Genomic DNA, 23,185 nt, shown 5'->3' with positions numbered 1-23,185 from the left:
CTGCGGAGGGGCTTCGCACATCACTTAACAGGACCCCCCACACACACACACGCACAGATTTCGCCACATCCAACTCGCTCCCAAGGGGATTTTCTTTCACGCAGTCATTTGCGTGCATTTTTGCTGTGCATTGTGTGCGAGAGTGTGCGGCGCTGCGAGCATTGTGTTGTGCGACATGGGTATTGTTTACGCCGAACAACATGGAAATGTACCAGACCGCAGTTTTCTATAGATGCCATTACAAGTGCCAGAGGGTCCCAGTTGGCAGATGTAAAGGCCGGGGGCAGGGCAGCGGGGGGTGTGTGTGTGTGTGTGTGGGGGGGGGGCAGTTGGCACACATGTCGAACCCGGTGCCCAGCGAGCCCTCCCGGGGTACAATAGAAGCGGGCCGGGCGGCAGCGCGAGGAGAAACCTCGACCTTGGCAATGCCAGTTATGGGCACGGTATAGCAGCCAAACAGCTCTTAACGTTTAAGGAGTTTTAAATCAAATTAGCCTTGTTAAATACCCCCCTGGCAACCCTCTGTGGAAAAATCACTTCATATATAAACTTAATTTAACAAATCCATCCTTCCTCCAAAGACCTACATCATCGCCTCCCCCCGAACAGCAGGGTATTGTACGGTATCACGGGCACAGAGCTCCTTCTCAGATGAGATTCTCGCTCAGCAAGTGACAACAAGGTCTAAAATTCGGCCCTCTGTCACATCGTATTTTGCCCCGCGTTATCCCCCATTTGCCACGACGGAGCATGGCGCTTCTTCGGTGGTGTAATAGGGATGTTTCTGTCCTGACATGGATGCCAGATTCCAGCGGGAACGGGGGACAGCTAATTCCCGACATCGATCTGTGGGAGGATTTCGCCTGGAACTAATTTAAAACATTTTGTAAAAAGAGAGTGAGAGTGAGAGTGAGAGTGAGAGAGAGAGAGAGAGAGAGAGAGAGAGAGAGAGAGAGAGAGAGAGAGAGAGAGAGAGAGACTGGAGTGGGCTAGCAGAGACCTTTGGTGTTCGGTAAAGCCCTGCTTGAGCCTCTGCAGCTGGGGGGTGTCAGATGTCCCATTGAGAGAAGGAGAATGAGGAGGAGGAGGAGGGAGGAAGAATTTCGGCGGGCTGTCAGGGTAGTGAAATGAGAGAAATCCACAGCACTCCCCTTTAATATATACACACACACACACACACACACACACACACACACACACACACACACAAAATTCCCCATCAACGGCGTTAGCATGTCCACCAGTGTAGTAGGGGTTTGCCCATCCACAGCTCAGCTCTCTGGGGGTGGATAAAGCCCCGCTGCCCCATCAGAACACCCACCAACGTGTACACACACCACTACAACGGCCCCACACTACTCTGGAAGACCCTTCCTCACAGATTGTACACACACCACTACAACGGCCCCACACTACTCTGGAAGACCCTTCCTCACAGATAACCATTCATCCAGCTGAGTCCAAGCAAAAAAAAAAAAAAAAATCACTCGGCCTTTGCACAAAAAGAGCTGTGCCAAAAGGGCACGACTGTGAGCGATGTCACACGAGTCCTTGCAAGGGGTTAAGCACACAACACCAAGTACCGGTGCACATTGTGCACGTCTGCACAAACATGCAAAGTTTGCCTGTTTGTGCATCATGTCTGATAGAGTTTGCAGGTTTGCACCTGCAAACTCTATCAGTCAAATTCTTTCTTAAATAGGAAATTCTGTCTCGTAGACAGATGTAAAGATTCCTTCACACACACACACACACACACACACACACACACACACACACACACACACACACACACACACACACACATTCAGAAAGGGCAGATGGCATGATGGGAGAGCAGAACCAGGAAGGAAGTGAAGGTGTGATATAGACGTTGGGGTGTGTGTGTGTGTGTGTGTGTGTGGCTTGTGCAAGGTGTGAAATAAAAACACACTTTATAGCCCCCACTTCCTCCAGCGGCTGACGAGAACCAGCGCGGAGACAGAGGTGGTGTCTGTTCAGCAACGTGAACAACAGCAAAGATTGCCACAAAAACGACGACTCGAGACTAAACTGAGCCGCCGTGGTCAAAGCACCGATAGAAATCACTCAGCAAAGCAGCGTCTGCTGTGAAGCCGCTGTTCTTTGGTCACCGTGATAACAAGCAGATATCACATAACCTAGTCAGAGTTGTTGTTCATCAGTGGGACCGGTGCCAAGTCAGCGAGCCACTGTGAATCCATGTTCAGATGTGACGCTCTGCAGGTCCCCGGCGAGACGTCGCTACCCAGGAAACACGCACACCAACCCCCCTGTACGTTTCAGACCTGGGTCAAAGAGCATTTACAAGCCATTTATAGTGTTTGTTTTGACCTGACCGCCATACCAACAGGGTAGCAGACGCTGCCGAGGACAACACCGGCTCTGTGAGTTCAGTTTATGCAACCACGAGGAAGCACCGAAAAAACAAATCCCCCATTAAGAAATGTACATGATACGATTTGGATTGGCCAACTGCAATATAACCCAGCTAGCCAATACGCAGTGCAAGTCAATGCGGAGCATTACCCGACGCTTCTGCTCGGCCCAGGACTAGTATCTGATGCTGGTTTGCAACCAATTTCAAGTTTCCCTCCCAACACGACCGGACAACCAAAGAGGATATAAGACCAGGCTGACACACTTTGGGTGAGTTTAACTTGGTTGAAGGTCTGAAATATCAATGTCAGGCTTAATTCCCACTTTTTACGCATGGGATTTTAACTTTACCATCAAGAACAATGCGGCATGGGACGAATACAAGAAGTCCCCGGGTCACAAACGAGTTGCTGAGTCTGTTCGTAAGTCGAGTTTGTATGTAAGTCGGAACGGTTACGTACAGTTCGCATCTGGCGTCAATTCGTCAAATGTTTGTCTTAGTATATAGTATACATCATAAACATAACAACGCAGTAATAATAATAAATCTAACTACAGTACAGTACAGTACAGGAAGTCCCCGGGTGGCGAACGCCCGACTTACGACCCTACCTCTGTAAAGACTTCGTTTCAAAAATCGAGTTACACACTATGGTTCGTACTAGCGAATGGACGGACTACTTTGTGCGATGCTAAAAACACTGCGCGTTTTAGGCGGCCCGTCGGCCCGAGGGAGAACAACGTAACGCCGTCATCATAAATACTGTATTGTAGTTATTTATTGTTAATTATTCGAAAACTCTAAAGAACCATTTCAAACCCCCCACCTGCCACTGTCCCGGGAGAGGGTCGCGACCCCCCGAAGGCCGGCCGTCTGACGCCGGAAACGAGAGCCCGCTCGGGGCTCGCCTCCGGAGCCGCCTCGCCGGGTAAGTGAAAAAACGACAAGAGCGCTTTATTATTTCCACTTGCGGTTCAATCGCTTTTTCTCCGACGCATCACCATCACTCGCATCATATGTGCCCTCTGAAGCCATGACTACCGAGGTAAACACACCAACATTTTAAGTCAGAACACAACGCACACACAATGTTTACGCAATCCAACGTAAAAGGGCGACAACGGCGCGGCATCGGACTCCCTCGCGGTGATGAACCGCCTAAAATGCGCGAAGCAGCCCGTCCGTTTGTTAGTACGAACCATGGTGTGTAACTCCATACGGAGGTCGGCTCGTAAGTCAGGCGTTCGTAACCCGGGACTTTCTGTACATCACACCCCCCCCCCCTTTTTTTGTCTCCTCAATTGTACCCATCCAATTACCCCACTCTTCCGAGCCGTCCCGGTCGCTGCTCCACCCCCTCTGCCGATCCGGGGAGGGCTGCAGACTACCACACGCCTCCTCTAATACATGTGGAGTCGCCAGTTGCTTCCTTTCACCTGACTGTGAGGAGTTTCACCAGGGAGACGGAGCGCGTGGGAGGATCACGCTATTCTCCCCAGATTTCCCTCCCCCCTGAACAGACGCCCCAACCGACCAGAGGAGGCGCTAGTGCAGCGACCGGGACGCATACCCACATCCGGCTTCCCAGCCGCAGACACGGCCAATTGTGTCTGTAGGGACGCCCGACCAAGCCGGAGGCAACACGGGGATTCAAACCGGCGACTCCCTTGTTGGTAGGCGACAGAATAGACCGCTACACTACCCGGACTTCCTGTACATCACTTCTATAGCGGCATACTGGACATTATACTTCGCAAACTGCAAATCAGTACAGCCTCATTCACGTTAAAGTGTAACATCTAGCGCTGTGCCCTCACCCGGGGTACCGGTGAAAACTGTACGACCCGCTGGGGCCGACCCCCGAGGAACGGGGAACGAGCGGGAAGAAGCAGAAGAAGTAAAGGTCTAGCGGCGCGGCTACACCGCGGAGTGATACAACGACTCTTTCTAAGAGGCACTGGTTGCAGGGTTTGCAGCTCATTTTCAGCAGCGACGGCCATCGCCGACATGTGTTTACGCTCTGCTGTGTCTATTTACACAAGTGAGACGTGAACTTATGCCGCGCCGAGTGTGAGAACGGAGCCTAAAAAGGGGCTCCGTGAGTCAGATCCGCAGACAAACACAGGCGCTGGGGAAATGGCCGAGGGATGTCAAAGCCGGGAGAGGACACGCTCCGTTTAATGAGTGTTCTTTAGCTACGTCGGGCCATTCACCTCCATTCATCTGAATCACCCGCTGTAAATGAATGAACGGGGGGGAGGGGGGAGGGGGGGCATGAATGGCATATTCAGCGCAGGCATTTATTGACGTGCATACAGTATGTTGAGTAGGTTACTTCAGGGTGGTTGATCGTTTACTTAGAATGGCCTAGAAAAAAAAAAGGGCACATTTAGTACAGCCGTGGTGAGGCCCCGGCTGTACAATAGCTACACAGAGTATATAATGACCTGTCTATAGACCGCCGGCGAACTACGTACATTATATTTCTGTACTTTTTATGGAGCATGCACAAGGACGTATATTTCTGTACGCCTTTCGCGCTGCACGCCATGTCGACACGAACCCATTTCTGCAGCTCAAATCCTGCAGGGACGGCTGCCCGGCGTGAGGCGTTTGGAAGTGCTCACCCTAATAAAGGTCACCGTTGCAGTGGTTTCAGTCTGGCTGTTCCCCTCGAAGTACCCCGACGAGCCGTGTTAATCTATAACTTTATACAAGTTTAGCTCTTTACTGCACGTGACCAAGTTGGGCGGTAAGTTTGGGACCATCACAAAGAACCGTCTCCAGCACTCGCAAGGCGACCACTGGGTTCCGAGTCTCACGTGAAGAAGAAACAGACAAAAAAAAAAACAACAAAAAAAATCTAGGGTGTAAAGTTTCAGCCCCTTTTATGACTTGCGGTTTACTGGGCAGATATCTCAAACTCGTTGACACCGAGGAGCCACAATGCACCTTGTTTTAAGCTCCTACCACGTCTCTGACCGGAGTGTTCCCACACGCCAAAGTCCACCCGAGTCCTCCGCAGTTACACAGTCCACGTCGCTTTATCGCCCCCCGTGAACCGTCGTGGCGGAGACGGGCTTCCCCTCGAGGTGAGCCGAGTTTAATTTCCGACACAGTGAGCCGGGAGTTACTTGGGCGATTAAGGTCTGGGGGGGGGGGGGGGGTCCTGGGGTTAAATTAGATTTGCTTTTCCTGCTCGGGACAATGGTTGCACTGTGGTTCACAGCTCTGGGAAGAAGAATCTGGTGTGATAACACATGTCAGTTGACACTCTTGTCAACACAACGCCGCCACATCATAGTGACAGAGGAACAGTTTAGACTAAGTGTCATCCCCCAAACAATCAGTTAATAAATATACCGTGCTTATTCTACAGATACAGATAGAGCGTGTTTTCAACTATTTATAGACTTATTGGATTCCTAGGGTAGCATGACATGATAAACAAAACACTGGGGCAGGGCAAAGACACACAAGAACACGGCAATTTCCCCCATTAGAAATGAAGAGGAATTGCACAGAAAATTCCCTTTACAATTATATATATATATGATGATGATGATATAAGATGATGGCGGCATGAACTCACATTTGCAGCGGCTTCACCCGGTACCGACTATGCAGTGTCTTTGTCCATGTCTACGTCTAAGTTTGTGTCATCATGTGAAGTTTTTTTATTTTGATCTTTAATTTTTTTCCCCCGTTTAATGGCTGGGAGAGCTGGCGTTGGGTCAGCTGAGAGAACTTGGTCTGCTGCGTCCTGTGGGCCCAGGGACCACGGCCCTGCTCGGAGCTGTGCCCGAGAGGAAACACCCAGGCGGTCTGGCGGCGGCCTCGCCTAGCGTTAGCTGTGCAGTATTTTTGTGTGCATTGTTGTGTGACATGCGGGGGAGGTGTGTCGAAGGTGTCTGGCTGGGAGAGCTGGCGTTGGACCGGCCGGGGGAGTTTGGTCTGCTGGGCCCAGGGACCGAGGCCCTGCCCGGAGCTGCGCATGGGGAGGAAGCACCGAGGGCGGTCTGACAGGACGCGGAAGCGGGGCAGGCTAAGCTAACTACTAGCATATGCAGACCGGCAGTTCTGACAGTCATCCTGGCTGGCGTTCGCTCTCTGGACAGTGGAATTTTTGGACTGTGTTGTTTGTTCTCTCTGTTTTTGTATGTTTTTTTGGTGGTGTTGTTTTTGGAAAGGAGGTGTTTTTATCTTTTGTTTTGCACTGCTGTGGGCTGGGTGAAGCGAAATTTCATTTCTTTTGTGTATTCAAGTACATGTTAGAAATGACAATAAATTGTTCTTGATATATATATATATATCTCAAAATCTTGAAGAAAACAAAACATGGACCACATCCTACTGACAGGAGGAGAACTTCACCATTTAATTTTAAATAATTTCTAATTGAGGATTGTGATTTTCCTGCTGTGTGTGTGTGTGTGTGTGTTTTTTAAATTTTTTTTTTTAGTTCCTGGTAGCACGCTGTCCCCGTTCTCACGTCTCTACCTGTCCTCCATATCAAAGACTGGGATTTGCTGCTCCCGTCTGAGGCTGCTCACACCTCAGCTACTTAACTCTGCAGTGGCAGGTCGTAAAACAACCCTCCTCCACCCGAGCCTGCTTACACAGAGCTGCTGGTAGACAGACTGTCTGTAGGACAGGATGAACACACACACACACACACACACACACACACACACACACACACACACACACACACACACACACACACACACACACACACACAGAGTTACAGATGAGTAATTGAATATAAAACAAACATTATATATATATGCATACTGTACAAAGTGAAGGGCTATTTACACAAACATGCATACTCTGATATGACCTTGGAGGACCCTGCATGCAGACAAACTGTGATGTACACACATATACACATACAGCCATGCTGACTAATAGAGACACAGACTCAAAACTATATCCTAAAACACACACACACACACACACACACACACACACACACACACACACACAGCGACACAGACACACCCAAACTATTCATGGACCAAGCCGGACTGTACATGTCATCTGAAAGAGCTGGCTGCTGCTGCAACCTGCACTCAAACCGACTTTTCCCTCATGAGCCTCAGTTCCCCCTCCTACAACAACCCCGGCGTTAGTCAAGATCACTCCAATCTCAGCTCCAGAACCGACAATAAATAAATAAATAAGATAAAAATAAAAATAAAAAAACGTTTTTTCGCATGTTTCTTACAATTATTTGTCTGAGGGTGGTAACACACAAGTGACTAAGTGACCACAACTCCCAAACACAGACAGACATAAACAAGTGCGATATAACAATTCTCCGGAGCAGAGGCGTACGTCCTGGGGGAAATGTAGGCCATCTTACCGTAAGTTCCAAACCGCCATGCACACACACACGCACACGCACACACACACACACACACACACACACACACACACACACACACACACACACACACACACACACAGTGCCTATTGTACTCTTCCTGTTCAAGACAAATCCTGTAAATCTCATCTTTATCTGATGTGTAGTTCAGTTTATCACACCATCTGACCTGCACAGCCGCACACACACACACACACACACACACATCTTTTGTCACCTCGCATTGCAACAAAGTAACTCTTCAAGCACACAGAAGAACAAGGATGAAGTTCAGATCGATACAACCAGCCTTTTGATGAAATGTCACACATTTTCTTTCTTTTTGTTTTTTTGCTCCCCCCCCTCCCTTTTTCTCCCTAACTGTACCCGGCCAATTACCCCACTCTTCCCAGCCGTCCCGGTCGCTGCTCCACCCCCTCTGCTGATCCGGGGAGGGCTCCGGACTACCACATGCCTCCTCCCATACATGTGGAGTCGCCAGCCGCTTCTTTTCACCTGACAGTGAGGAGTTTCACCAGGGGGGGGAAGTAGTGCGCGGGAGGATCATGCTATTCCCCCCAGTCCCCCCCCCCGAATAGGCGCCCCGACTGACAAGAGGAGGCGCTAGTGCAGCGACCGGGACACACACACATCCGGCTCCCCCACACGCCGACACGGCCGACTGTGTCTGTAGGGACGCCCGACCAAGCCGAGGCAACAAGGGGATTCGAACCGACGATCCCCGTGTCGGTAGGCAACTGAATAGACCGCCACGCCACCCCGCGTGCCCTGTCATCGAACATTTTCAACCTATACGAGGACCACGGGCGCATGTAAAAATACCAAACCATGGAGTTAAGAGGTTTTTCCGAAAGCAGCTGCAAAAAGGAGCTGGAGACTCAACGAGGAAGTGTTGTGTTATGAGATGAGTTCAGAGGAGAGACGCACAAGATGAGACACACAATAAGAGGCTACTGGACAAGAGGAGGAAAACACAGGAAGTGAGTGCTGTCAGGGGCGAAAATCACACTGTGCTTGCTGAGAGGGGCACTTGGCAGTTGGCAAAGGCTACAGGTCCATTGATGGTGTGTGTGTCTGTGTGTGTGTGTGTGAAGAGCAAAGAGCATAATGATGTTTATAATAAGTCAAAGTAGCCATTGGCAGGGGGAAGGTGTGTGTGTGTGTGTACACGCGAGCTCATTTGTAAGGTATTTATGATTGAATAAATTTTCTAAGACTCGGTGTCGTAAAATAAAAAAGAAAACACACATCAAACATTTCAGCGCAATGACACATAACCACACAAGCACACGCACACACACACACAAACACAAACACAAACACAGCCAAACTTGAAATTAGCACCCTTCATTCCAGGAATGCTCCCCAACCTTAGCGGGAAATGGCATCCTCATCCCGTCTTCATTTCAACATGTGTTTGTGTTTCGGTGTGTGCGTTTGTGCAGTCCAACACAACACGAGTGTCCCTTGACTGCTTCAACATACTTGTGTTAAAACGTATATTTCTTTGGAAATCTTTGCATTCATCCTGTGAAAACATCTGTTGGTGTGTGTGTGTGTGTGTGTGTGTGTGTGTGTGTTAGTGTGTGTTAGTGTGTGTGGTCAAGGCTCAGCATTTTCGGTTTTTACCGATTTTCACCGAAACACACCCAGATTTTTAAACAGTTTTTGACCCGGATTTTGTGTTTCCACGGATCCAAAAGTTGTTCCTGTTCATGTGAGGTTCTGTAACAGTGCCCTCTTGTGGCGACATTCGGCATGCTGGATGGCTTTGAAAAATAAAAACCGAAAACGCTGAGCCTTGTGTGTAGTGTGCAGAGCAGGTAATCTTTTAATTCCCTTCACAGTGGCTGCTGAGTATCAGAATTCAAAACCCACTGTTGCAATCCGTCATGACCACGTTGCTGCAAAAATCAAACACACACAACGGAACAAGCCCACAAAACAATAAAAGTGTAGGTAAGAGGGAACTTCATACTGCGGCGGTAACGTCATATTCTGCTAGTGTGTGTGTGTGTGTGTGTGTGTGTGTGTGAGTGTACCTGAGCTGAGTAGATGTTTGGGGACGCTGGAGATGAAGTCAGAGGCCGAATCTCGGACTTCGTGGTTCTCATCCTGAAGCAGTATGAATAGACTCCGCCACAAACACACTGTAGCACGTAGACCTGTTGCACACACGCGCACGCACACACATTACTCAAAATGTCCCTTGAAATTCCAGCACACAGAGACTGCCCACAGTGAGGCCAGCAAGTCAGATTTGGCAGCCAACAAAATTCTTTCATTTCAGTAAATGAAGATGTTCCTTCTGTCTGCACAACTATGTATACATCCACCCACGCTGTTGTGCTGTCGTGTTGTTATTCTATGTTTGGTACACTGAGAAAGCCACGAAACCCGAGTCAAATTCCACGTAGGTGCAAACCTACTATATGGCCAATAAACATGATTGTGATATTCCTCAACGCAGCTCATTTCTGAGTCGTTACATCTGATTAATTAAGTCACACGTGGAAACTGGACTAACCCATGGGTAGGGCGTTGCTGGTCAGCAGGGTGGCCGTAGATCCGCCCAGAATCTCTGCAGCCATCAGCTTCACCTCCACTGGTTGCGCCTCGCTGCAGCACGCGCACACCAGCGCCCCCCACTGAGCAAGGCACTCCACTGCACCCGCACCCTGGACCAAAAGAGGTAACGTAGTAAAACTCACGGGGAAAGGCTTAGGACTTCAGCGGTCTCTGGTTTGACACACAGCGTAACCGCAAGGTCTGCTTGAGCCTGGAGTATTCGACCCACTTGACATTTACGACACTTCGCTGGGTTGCAGCCTTAACAAAAATGGATTCATTTAAGATATTTTTGTCAAACACCTTTTTTTTTGTGGTCAATTATATTTTTTATTTTTTATTATCAAAAACCCTGAAACATTACAGTACAAACCACACTTTTTATATCATAGTCTACAGGTACAGTTCACAAACACAAACGGAAAACAAAAACGGAAAATGAAAGCAAACACAACAGCACAGCATAATCCAGAAAGGGCCGGTTGGGTGCAGGTCTTTGTTCCAACTGAGCAGCTACACACCTGAGTGTACAAATCAAGGTCCTTAGCAAAGACTATTGGTTGACTAATACACTCAAGTGTGGAACTGCTTGGTTAGAACAAGACTATTGGTTGACTAATAGAATCAGGTGTGTAACTGCTTGGTTAGAACAAGACTATTGGTTGACTAATAGAATCAGGTGTGTAACTGCTTGGTTGGAACAAGACTATTGGTTGACTAATAGAATCAGGTGTGTAACTGCTTGGCTGGAACAAGACTATTGGTTGACTAATAGAATCAGGTGTGTAACTGCTTGGTTAGAACAAGACTACTGGTTGACTAATAGAATCAGGTGTGTAACTGCCTGGCTGGAACAAGACTATTGGTTGACTAATAGAATCAGGTGTGTAACTGCTTGGTTGGAACAAGACTACTGGTTGACTAATAGAATCAGGTGTGTAACTGCTTGGTTGGAACAAGACTATTGGTTGACTAATAGAATCAGGTGTGTAACTGCTTGGTTGGAACAAGACTATTGGTTGACTAATAGAATCAGGTGTGTAACTGCTTGGTTAGAACAAGACTATTGGTTGACTAATAGAATCAGGTGTGTAACTGCTTGGTTGGAACAAGACTATTGGTTGACTAATAGAATCAGGTGTGTAACAACTTGGTTAGAACAAGACTACTGGTTGACTAATAGAATCAGGTGTGTAACTGCTTGGTTGGAACAAGACTATTGGTTGACTAATAGAATCAGGTGTGTAACTGCTTGGTTAGAACAAGACTATTGGTTGACTAATAGAATCAGGTGTATAACTGCTTGGTTAGAACAAGACTACTGGTTGACTAATAGAATCAGGTGTGTAACTGCTTGGTTAGAACAAGACTACTGGTTGACTAATAGAATCAGGTGTGTAACTGCTTGGTTAGAACAAGACTATTGGTTGACTAATAGAATCAGGTGTGTAACTGCCCAACGCTCCACCTGACATACATTAAGGCTTCTATTACATATAACTATCTAATGACCCCCACCATTAATGAATCTGAGGACGCTACTCCACATTTCAGTGACTTTAGACACGGACTCCTTCAATTTGGCTAACATGAGGCTGTAACCATCGCGAGTTCAATCCAGCCCTTACAACAAGGTGTGCTTGTTATTTTCCTGTTCCTTAGTATAATCCTGGCTGCATTAAGAAAGGCTGCGAGGGCTAACCCAAACTGTGCCTTTGTAAGTCCAGCTGGTAGAACAGATATGTCTCCAAGAAGGCAAAAGCATGGCGAGCTTAGCAAGGGCTGATCCAACCACTCCGTTCAAGAATGGGGAAACCAGTGGACAGGCCCACATGAAGTGTAGAAAAAGTACCCATAGAACCGTTACATTTCCAGCACTCATTGCTTAGAATTAGACCAATCTTTTTAAGTCTGACTGGAGTCCAGTAGTATCTATGAATTATTTTATAATGTATAAATTTGCTCTCACTATCCCTTACTGGCCAACCCATGTTATGGACAATATTCTCCCATGCCTCTTGTTTAAGCTCAATGTCCAGGTCCCTTTGCCGTATTATCCTCAGACTCTCACTTTTACCATACAAAGCATTTGCTGCCATTTTGTGAAATAGAGAGGTTGGTTGTACAATATTTGGCAAGCACTTTTTTCTTCATTTATTTGTCTAAATATTATACCCTATGATTATTTATTTATTTGTTTACAACCTTTTTGGGGGGGGGGGGGATTTCCCCCCTTTTTCTCCCCAATTGTATTCGGCCAATTATCCCACTCTTCCGAGCTGTACCAGTCGCTGCTCCACCCCCTCTGCTGGTCCGGGGAGGGCTGCAGACTACGACATGCCTCCTCCGATACATGTGGATTCACCAGCCACTTCTTTTCACCTGACAGTGAGGAGCTTCGCCAGGGGGACGTAGCGCATGGGAGGATCACGCTATTCCCCCCAGTCTCCCCCACCCCCGAACAGGCACCCCAATCGACCAGAGGAGGCGCTAGTGCAACGACCAGGACACACACCCACATCCGGCTTCCCACCCGCAGACACGGCCAATTGTGTCTGTAGGGACGCCCGACCAGGCCAGAGTTAAAATGGGGATTGAGTTGACCAGTGTTCAACCCCTCTGCTGTGCATGCATGCTTCTTTTGAAACATATTTGAGATGCCTCATCTTGACTGGAGTCCACTTGTGTCCAACTCAGTTGATTGGACAGGATTTGGAGTGGAACACGCCTGTCTAGATAAGGACCGGACAGTGAACAATGGATGTCAGAGAAGAACCTCTATCATAAAGTCCAAGGAACTTTACATGAAAATCAGAAACAATTGTAAGGGGGCAGAGATCAGGGTAGAGGTACACTGAACAACCGGGCAGGGTTGGGTTGGGTTTTGGTTAGAGAGGTGACCCGGGACCTAAGAAATAATGTAAAAGAACTGCAGAGTGTCTTGGCTTCAAATGGAATCGCCTGCTAGAAGAATAACAGCCCAAGCAGCAGTTCACAAATCTGGACTTCATGGCATATTAAGTCCACCCCTGAGATGAAGTGGACATGAAAGCATGGCTGGAGTTTGCAGAAAACTATCTGAAGGACTCAGAAAATTTGGTAAAGGATTTTGTGTTCTGATGAAACCAAAACTGAACTCTTCAGCGTAAATGCAAGATGCTATGTCTGATGGAAACCAGACAAACCCGTCCTAACACTGTCCCCACTTTGAAGCTCGGTGGTGGTGGCAGCATCATGCTGTGGGGATGCTCTTCGACGCAGGGAGTGGGAGTCTTGGGTGGGCGGTACGCTTGAAACATCTGCAAACATGTCCCAGAAAACCATTGTCCAATTTACTTGGTACAAACAATTTGTTCTTCGTTGTGTCAGTCCACACCACTGGAGGGCACAGAATGATTATGAAGGAGCTCTGTGCCCCGCCGATAAACCATGACACAACCAACCATGTGATATTTGGGTCAATTGCAGACAGCAGGAGGAATATAAACTGCTTCTGAACTGGTAGGCATTTTGTGCAGGATGCTTACACAAAACACATGGCATCTGTTTGTCTGCCTCTTATTCGAAAAGTATCTCGAGTATACTGCTGGCTTTACGTAGATCGATGGAACAATGGCTGGAGCTAGATACCGGCAAATTCTTGAGGAGAACCAGCTCCAGAGTGCAGAGGGCCTTGGCATGGGGAGAGGATTTGTGTTTCAACATGACAATGACCCCAAGCATGGAGCCAAATTAACCCCGGGATGACTTCAGAATAAGAGAATCAAAGTCACCGAGTGACCCGGCCAAAGCATAGACCTCAATCCCATCGGGAATCTGGAAAGTCTTGATTACTGTTCGCTCCCTATCAAAGTTGACAGAACTCAAGCAAATCAGCAGGGAAGGATGGGGGGGAAAATCCCTAAAGCCAGATGTGCAAAGCTAATACAAACAACCAGAAAGCCTTGACGCTGGAATGGATGCCAAAAACACATTTTCATAGTACTGACCTGTGGGTTTAAATACTTTGGTAAAGAGTATATTTTGGTTCACATTTTCCATGAATACTTAAACAACTCCAACAGTATAATTCAATATTCCATTAGGAACTATTTTATATAGACTGGTGTTGAAGAATTCCCCCCCACCCCTTTTTTCTCCTCAGTTGTACTTGGCCAATTACCCCACTCTTCCGAGCCGTCCCGGTCGCTGCTCCACCACCTCTGCCGATCCGGGGAGGGCTGCAGACTACCACATGCCTCCTCCAATACATGTGGAGTCGCCAGCTGCTTCTTTTCACCTGACAGTGAGGAGTTTCACCAGGAGGACGTAGCGCATGGGAGGATCACGCTATTCCCCCCAGTTACTCCTCCCCTCTGAACAGGTGCCCCGACTGACCAAAGGAGGCGCTAGTGCGGCGACCAGGACACATACCCACACCCGGCTTCCCACCCGCAGACACGGCCAATTGTGTCTGTAGGGCCGCTCGACCAAGCCGGAGGTAACATGGGGATTCGAGCCGGCGATACCCATGTTGGTAGGCAACGGAATAGACCGCCACGCCACCTGGACGCCCGGTGTCGAAGAATTTAATTAACCAACAAATTCAAATTGTCACGTCACAACATGTGGGAATTATCAAGGGGACTGAATACTACCCAACTCCGCTGTATGTGCATCTGTCTTTACCTTGGGGTCGGAGGTCACCACTTGAACCGCAAGCTGAGAGGCCAGGGTCAGGCTCGCACAGTGTAGCTTCACACTGAAACATAACACACAACACAAACACCACACACTTTACACAAACAGGAAACGTATTCAACGAGGAAATGTTAAGAGTCTTTCAATAAAGACCAGTTAAGATCGATTTACCATCAGACCCTTCCCTGACGCCTCACCGAAAACCTAACGTGCTCCTGAGGCAGCCCTGTCAAACCACGACACGTAGCACAAACGCATCCCACCGCCACAATGAACTACACACACACACACACACACACACACACACACACACACACACACACACACACACACACACACACACACACACACACACCGCCCAAATGTATTGGCTTACAGTCCACAAAAGAAGTGTGCTGGTCCTCACCACTACACTACGTATCACAATGGACCGAGTGCCATTCAATAACACGGGAGACAAGGGCAGCCAGCAACCCAAGCTGATCCTTGCCCAGCTCTAATCATAACCCTGGGCCTACTCCAAAGGGAAAGTGGATACCAGACCCGGAGATTTTGGCTGGGCCACGGCTTTACGCAGGGCTCGGAGCCTTTGTAATACGACCCCGATCCAAGCCTGTATTCTGATGTTGGGGTGAGAAAAGTACAGCGGTGGTTTGTCAAGAAAGGTGTGCGTCAGTGGGTGTCAAAGGATTTATAGCATGCACACACACACATAAACACATACACACACACACACACACACACACACACACACACACACACACACACACACACACACACACACACACACACACACACACACACACACGTGTGAGCAGCTTTTGTAGCTCTGCGGCTCTTAGACACACACACATACACACACACACATACACAAAAGCAGGCAAAAACAGTTTGTGTATTCTCATTTTACAGGAATTGAATGTGACCTACACACACACATACACACACACACACACTTTTTGCACACCTGCATCCAGGTGCAGGGTGAAGGTGCAGCCATTTAAACCATACCCCCCCCCCCCTCCACGGACATTGGTTCTGAATTAGGGGCCTGACAGACGGCCTGCCACTCCCATATCGGGGCCCCTCCGCACTGGGAAGAGTGGGGGGGGTGTGTGGGGGTGTGGGGGTGTGGGGGGTGTACTTGTGGTTGCACCTTGCCCCGCAATACATTCCCCTCTCTTCCATTCTTAACCGTTAAAAGACGCCGTGTGCTCTCACAGGAGCTATTTTGTTTTGGCAGCAGTTTTTTCTTCTTCTTTTTAAACAGGGGAGCAGCTATTTTGGGGTCGCGCGGTCGCCTCCTTTCTCCTGGCTTTACTTTGAAATTCGGTAACGTGAAAGCGGTAACGGACGTTACCCTTGTGATATGCTACAGTGATCAGAAGGGCGCGGGGTCAGGGCCCAGCGCTGGAATAAGGAGGAGGCTCACGGCCCGTGGAACCGATTACGGTGTCAAGAACCCGAACGGAGAAATGCTTCAGACGCAATTCCTGCACGCAGTTCATCATTTTTTGCGTGTTGCACTGGAACCAGTAAAAACATTTAGCAAATAAAAACACAGCCGATCCGGCGCCTCAGCACAACACCATAAGCCGTATCGCATGCATGCTCATTTTTCAGACATAACTGAAGACAGGGAAACCTTGTTTAAACCTCGGTTCGAACACACACTTCACATTTAGATATTAGACTTCATCCAAGGTGTAACTGAGAGTCCGCTTGGGGGCAGTGAAAGGATTTATGGAAGGTTTTCGCAAATACATTTTTGTGGTTAGGAGTAACTCTAAAGTGACTTCTGTGATACCGGCTTCATAAGTTGTGGCCAATTGTTTATTTTAGTAACTTACTGATGTGTTATAGATCAGTAATAAGATACTATAATACATCGACAAAATGAATTTTTTGAGGTTGCCAGGTTGGGGGCTCACATTTTATCGATACTAGAAGAGTCTTCGTAGACTCTTTTGGAAACCACGTGATTACACAAAGATAGCCAAATAGTTGTATGGCAGCCTCACTAACCACTCCCTAACCTTAACCCGAAACTTAACCACAACCTAACCTTAATCCTAGACTTGACCACTCTAACTATATTTGCCGCTACTGCACAAAAATCAGTTTTTGTGTACACATTGCACGACATTTTCAAGCTGTGCTATTTATATGTTGCTCGCTCAGGATGGGAATCTGCAGTACTTGCCAGTGACGTGACTCTATGAGAATGCCTACGAAGACTCTCTGCTAATGATAAAATATGGACTCCCAACCTGGCAACCCAAACGATAAATTAGCTACTCACCATAAATAAAGGAATTGATAACCTCTTGTAAAGTAGTACCAAGAAAAGAAAAAAAAAACCTTCTGCAGAGACAAATGAGGCTTTGGTATGGGTTGGCCTGCCTGACCTGTGTGCAGAATTTTCAGCCAGAGCGAGGAGGTGAGCCAGGACCTCCACCTGGGACAAGTTCTGATCGCCATCCCTCCAGAGGTGCTGACCGCTGGAGCACAGCCCACACAACACCTGGATAACCTGCAGAGAGGACAGTTGAGGACAGAAAGTGATAGAGAGAAACAGTGAGGGAGAGCAAGAGAGAGAGGTGAGAGAGACAAAGAGAGAGCAATACAGAGAGAGAGAAAGGGTTAAGAAAGAGTGAGAGGTCAGATGAGAGATGACCACACTTCCATTTTTCTCATCGTCATTTACACACACACACACACACACACACACACACACACACACACACACACACACACACACACACACACACACACAACACAGAGCGGCTGGTGAGAGAGCTGGCTCACTCAGGCCCATCTATCAACACAGCTTTGGTGTCCTCTCTTTGTGTGGCTGGCATGGGGCCCTGCAGTATTCTTACCAGGCTGAACCACACCAGTCAGATCCAACACACACCCTAGCCACGAGTACAGAGCTTCACACACACACACACACACACACACACACACACACACACACACACACACACACACACACACACACACACACACACACACACACACACACACACACACATACACAAATATCTATCTGCATATGTATGGCCGTAAAGAGGTACAAATGCACACAGGACAATGTATGAATGCACATACTCTTCAGAATCAGAAACACTTTATTTGTCATTTCATTTCATGCTCTAATGCACATGAAATGAAATGACACATTGTTTCCCCCAGCCCACAGCAGCGCAACACAAAGACAAAAACACATACCCAAAAACTGCAAGAACACATATATCCAAACTAACACATAAATCTAAACTAAAGAAAAAAAAATCACTGTCCAGGAGAACGAATGCCAGCCAGGATGACTGTCAGAACTGCTGGTCTGCATGGGCTAGCAGTTAGCTTAGCCTGCCCCGCTTCCGCATCCTGTCAGACCGCCCTCGGTGTTTCCTCTTCGGGCGCAGCTTCGGTCAGGGCCATGGTCCTTGAGCCTACAGGATGCAGCAGACAAAGCTCCCTCAGCCGATCCAACGCTAAGTCTCCCAGCCAGACACCTTCGACACACCTCCCCATACTCCACACGACGACACTAAAAACACAGTCAAGGCTAGGAGAGGCCATTGCCAGACCGCCATCGGTGTTATCGGAACTGCTGGTCTGCATGGGCTAGCAGTTAGCTTAGCCTGCCCCGCTTCTGCATCCTGTCAGACCGCCCTCGGTGTTATCGGAACTGCCGGTCTGCATGGGCTAGCAGTTAGCTTAGCCTGTCCCGCTTCTGTGTCCCGTCAGACCGCCCTCAAGGTTTCCTCTTCGGGCACAGCTCCAGGCAGGGCTGTGGTCCCTGGGCCCACAGGATGCAGCAGACCAAGCTCTCCCAACTGATCCAGCGCCGGCTCTCCCAGCCATCAAACGACGACAAACTTAGACACAGACGTGGACAAAGACACTGCATGGGCGGTACTGGGTGAGGCTGCCGCAAACGTGAATTTGCGCCGCCATCTTCCCACACCTACTGAGTGAGGCCGCTGCAAACATGAATTCGCGCGGCCATCTTAATTCTACCTGTGAGATCTATCTGACATCACTCCATGTCTCAATCCATATCCATCTATCGTCCATCCAGTTTCCCGCCAATTCATCTGTCCGCCTGGTTGAACGTTCTGTGTTTACCGTCAGCAGCATCAGAACTCCGGAAATGTGATTCACCCTCTCCTTGCCTCCATCCTGTGCTGTTTTCCTCACCCAGTCACTCCTCCAGCAAAGGAGGCGCTTGACTGAGTCTGAGAAGGAAGGATGTGTTTTCCTCAAAAGGAGACCCTGCTCCAGAGTTAGCCGGGTACAAGCTGACATTCCTCTCGCATAGTTCCCTGATTATTATTCTTTTCGAGGCCCTGACCCGTTATTAGATTATTAGAGTAAAGCTTACTTTTTTCCAGGCCCTTTGTGTTTATGTGGGTGTAGGACTGAGTGAACGTGTGCCTGCATGCGTCTGTGTCGGACTCCGTGTGTGGGCTACGTGTGTGCACGAGCGGCAGCTAGCAGCGAGGCCTTCCATGGTGTTTTTTTGGTCTGACTGCCTTGCTGTCTGTTTGCATGCCAGTCTATCTGTCCATCTGCCCGTCTGCTTGCCAGGTATTAAACTGGCAGCTCCAGTTGGCCTGAGCCTCGCTGCTGTTGCTGCTCCAGACTTTTACAACCTTCTTTAACAAGCTCCTGTTTTGCAACACACACACACACACACACACACACACACACACACACACACACACACACACACACACACACAAAGTCCCCTGCACACAAATCCAAACACATGCTTGTGCAAACATGCAAACTCCAACGCAGACGGGTACCAATTTTCACAGCTGTAACATGAAAATAAACAGTAACACCCTCTCCACATGAGGGCATACACACATGAACGCGCTCAAACACACACTCGCACACATGTAGACACTGACAGGAGAAATATGTCTGGGCAAACACACACACACACACACACACACACACACAAGGTAACGCTCACTCTTTCTCAAAGGTACACACTTTGCAACAAATGCACATAAGTGCTGTCTTACACCTTGCATTTTATTTATTTATTCACCCCCCCCCTTTTCTCCCCATTTGTACTTGGCCAATTACCCTATTTTCTGAACCGTCCCGGTCGCTGCTCCACCCCCTCTGCTGATCTGGGGAGGGCTGCACACTACCACATCCCTCCTCCGATACATGCGGAGTCACCAGCCGCTTCTTTTCACCCGACGGCGAGGAGTTTCACCGGGGGGACGTAGCGCGTGGGAGGATCACGCTATTCCCCCCAGTCGCCCCCCCCCTAACAGGCGCCCGACCCACCAGAGGAGGCGCCAGCGCAGCAACCAGGACACATACCCACAACCAGCCAATTGTGTCTGCCCAACCAAGCCGGAGGTAACGCAGGGATTTGAACCGGCGATCCCCGTGTTGGTAGGCAACAGAATAGACCGCTACGCTACCCGGGCACCCCACCAGATTGGATTTTAAATTATGAGAACTGAGCTGCGACCCGGTGCCTCATCAGGACATGTACTTGTGTAAGTTCAAGTCGAATGCAAGCTCTTTTTGTTGCACGTCATTATCTCGGTCATCCATCTTGTTTGTCCCTCTGCGGTGTATACCTTCCTGTAAAGGACAGGCTCCTTTAAAATGTCAAGACAGAAGATTACAGTGTTGTCTTGCATGGGGCTTAAGCCACTAAAGATTTCATTTGAAGGCACAAGAGCCGAGCTAGCTGCAACCTGGCTCTCTGCTGCTGCTCCTGCTCTCCCACAATGCTTTACTGCAGCGCTGAGTGTGCTATGGCAACCGGCCCGGCCCGTGGATGTGTCCTTGCCGCAGGGAGGGTCAACTTTATGGGCCGACACCGACAATAAGGGTTGGGTGTAAGGAGGGGCTCGGTGAAAAACACTCAAGCAAAAACACCCATACACACACACACACACATGAACAGAGCATTAAAAACATATCAAGCGCACACATTAGTGTGTGAAGATATACTGGAAAAGGCAGGCCCACGCACGCACACACACACACACACACACGCACACACACAGACATTCTGAGAAGGCCTGTCAGGTATGGACGAGTGCTGTGAGACATTGGTGGACATCGCAGGACAGACCAGCTGGCTGCTGATTGGTTGTCTTGTTTTGATTGACAGGCTGAAACACAATCCATTGCATGAAATAAGAAGCAGTCTGCCTCGCACCCTCCAACACTTATCAGAATCAAAACTTACAAAACCTCTCTTCCTCTGTGTGTGTGTGTGTGTGTGGGTTGTGAGTGAGAGAGGAATCAAGCGAGTAATTGGGCTGGTGGTTGTGGTGAGCTGGAGTGCAGTACAGAGAGTGAGAAGGACGAAAAGAAAGCTCGCTCGCTTGCTCTCTGCCAGTCTGCTTGGCATGTCCCCCTGCCACAGATTAGTCTCTCACGCAAGCCTCTGGAATATAGATTTGGACGTGTAATCAATTTGTAACAATTGTCACTGCGGCTTAGCACAATTTTGATGGATGGGGAGACATAGTTGTTTTGTGGGTCTCTTCATTGTGTCATGAAAGGGCTCGGGGCTCAGGCTCATTATGGGCTGTGGTCCTGATGACTTTAGCTTAGCAGAGAGAGAGAGAGAGCAATCAGTCACGATTTGGACCACATCCACACTAACACGGATAAATTTCAGATTGTTACTGAAAAAAAATCACCACATCATTTTTTTTTTCCGAAACGATCTGAAAACACTAGTTTGGATGGAAAACTTTCGACCCATTTTCAATTTTAAACGGCGTTTTCCCATTTCCCCGTACCAGCGTGGACATGGCCTTGGTCTTCCAAGGTTGTCAAGGAACGCACACTGGAACAATCACTAATTTACAGCAAATAAAGGTATTGGAACAGACATACAACAAACAAATGTGTCCTCTAGTGTGTGTGTGTGTGTGTGTGTGTGTGTGTGGTCCCACCTTGGCCAGACATTGGGGGTGTTCCTCGTGAAGAGCCAGGCTGGTCAGGTTAGACAGGGTGGTCTCATCCAGCCACGGTGGTCTCTCTTTCGTCTTTTCATTGTCCCCCATGCTCCTCAGCAGCCCCTTCAGTGCCAGATCCCTCACCTCATAGTGGGGGCACTGCAGCAGACGCTCCAGGAGTCGCGCCCCAAAATGAGGGGCACCCCAGAGCTCTGGACTCTCCACCGCTGCGCTGAGCGCCAGCTGTGCCAGGCTGAGCTGGTACTGGGTGGTGCCGGGGCCCAGGGTGGAAGAGGAGGCCCCGTCAGAGGAGACCAGCTCTGAGGCCATCAGGACGGCCAGCGTCTCTCTCCGCAACTCACAGAGTTCAGAGTCTGGGTGGAAAAAAAACAAAAAAACAAACAAGACATGTCTACATTTTCGTTGACGCTGGGGACATAGTCTTGCTCAAGGGCACTTTGACAGGACATTCAGCTGTTTAAGGGAATGTACCCGTCACCCTCCAGTTAATGGATCAGTTCAGCACTGGACCACCCTACTAACATTTCACATGCTCACATTTTAAGTATTTCAGGAATCAGGAACACTTTATTTGTCATTATTTTTTGTTGAACATCTATTTTATGTGAAATATTGTTTCCCTCGGCCCACAGCAGTGCAACACAAACACAAAAACACACATATTCAAAAACTACAAGAACACATATATCCAAACTAGAATATATACATCCAAACTAAGAACACATATATCCAAACTAGAATACATATCCAAACTAAGAACAAATATATCCAAACTAAGAACACATTTATCCACAGTACAACACATATATCCAGACTAAGAACACATATATCCAAACTAACACATATATCCAAACTAGAATACATATCCAAACTAAGAACAAATATATCCAAACTAGAACACATACATCCAAACTAAGAACACACATCCAAACTAAGAACACACATCCAAACTAAGAACACATATATCCAAACTAAGAACACATATATCCAAACTAAGAACACATATATCCAAACTAAGAACACATATATCTACACTAAGAACACATACATCTAAACTAAGAACACATATATCCAAATTAGAACACATATATCCGAACTAAGAATGCATATATCTAAACTAAGAACACATATCCAAACTAGAACACATATATCCAAACTAAGAACACA

The 23,185-nt window shown here is 48.2% G+C and overlaps 1 protein-coding gene across 1 annotated transcript in view; it reads right to left on the bottom strand.

Moving 5' to 3' along the window:
• thada (THADA armadillo repeat containing) overlaps positions 1-23,185 on the bottom strand; it is a 128,570-nt gene that overhangs the window by 4,957 nt on the left and 100,428 nt on the right. The window contains exons 32-36 of the mRNA XM_056291597.1: positions 21,995-22,371; positions 17,444-17,568; positions 15,024-15,096; positions 10,315-10,465; positions 9,830-9,952 (exon numbers count right to left, since the gene is read on the bottom strand). Coding sequence (XP_056147572.1) covers positions 9,830-9,952; positions 10,315-10,465; positions 15,024-15,096; positions 17,444-17,568; positions 21,995-22,371 — 849 coding nt within the window. The remainder of the gene's footprint in view (positions 1-9,829; positions 9,953-10,314; positions 10,466-15,023; positions 15,097-17,443; positions 17,569-21,994; positions 22,372-23,185) is intronic.

Source organism: Lampris incognitus, chromosome 13, assembly GCF_029633865.1.
Source record: "Lampris incognitus isolate fLamInc1 chromosome 13, fLamInc1.hap2, whole genome shotgun sequence".
NCBI classification, from domain to species: Eukaryota; Metazoa; Chordata; class Actinopteri; order Lampriformes; family Lampridae; genus Lampris; species Lampris incognitus.
This window is presented reverse-complemented; position numbering and strand designations above follow the sequence as displayed.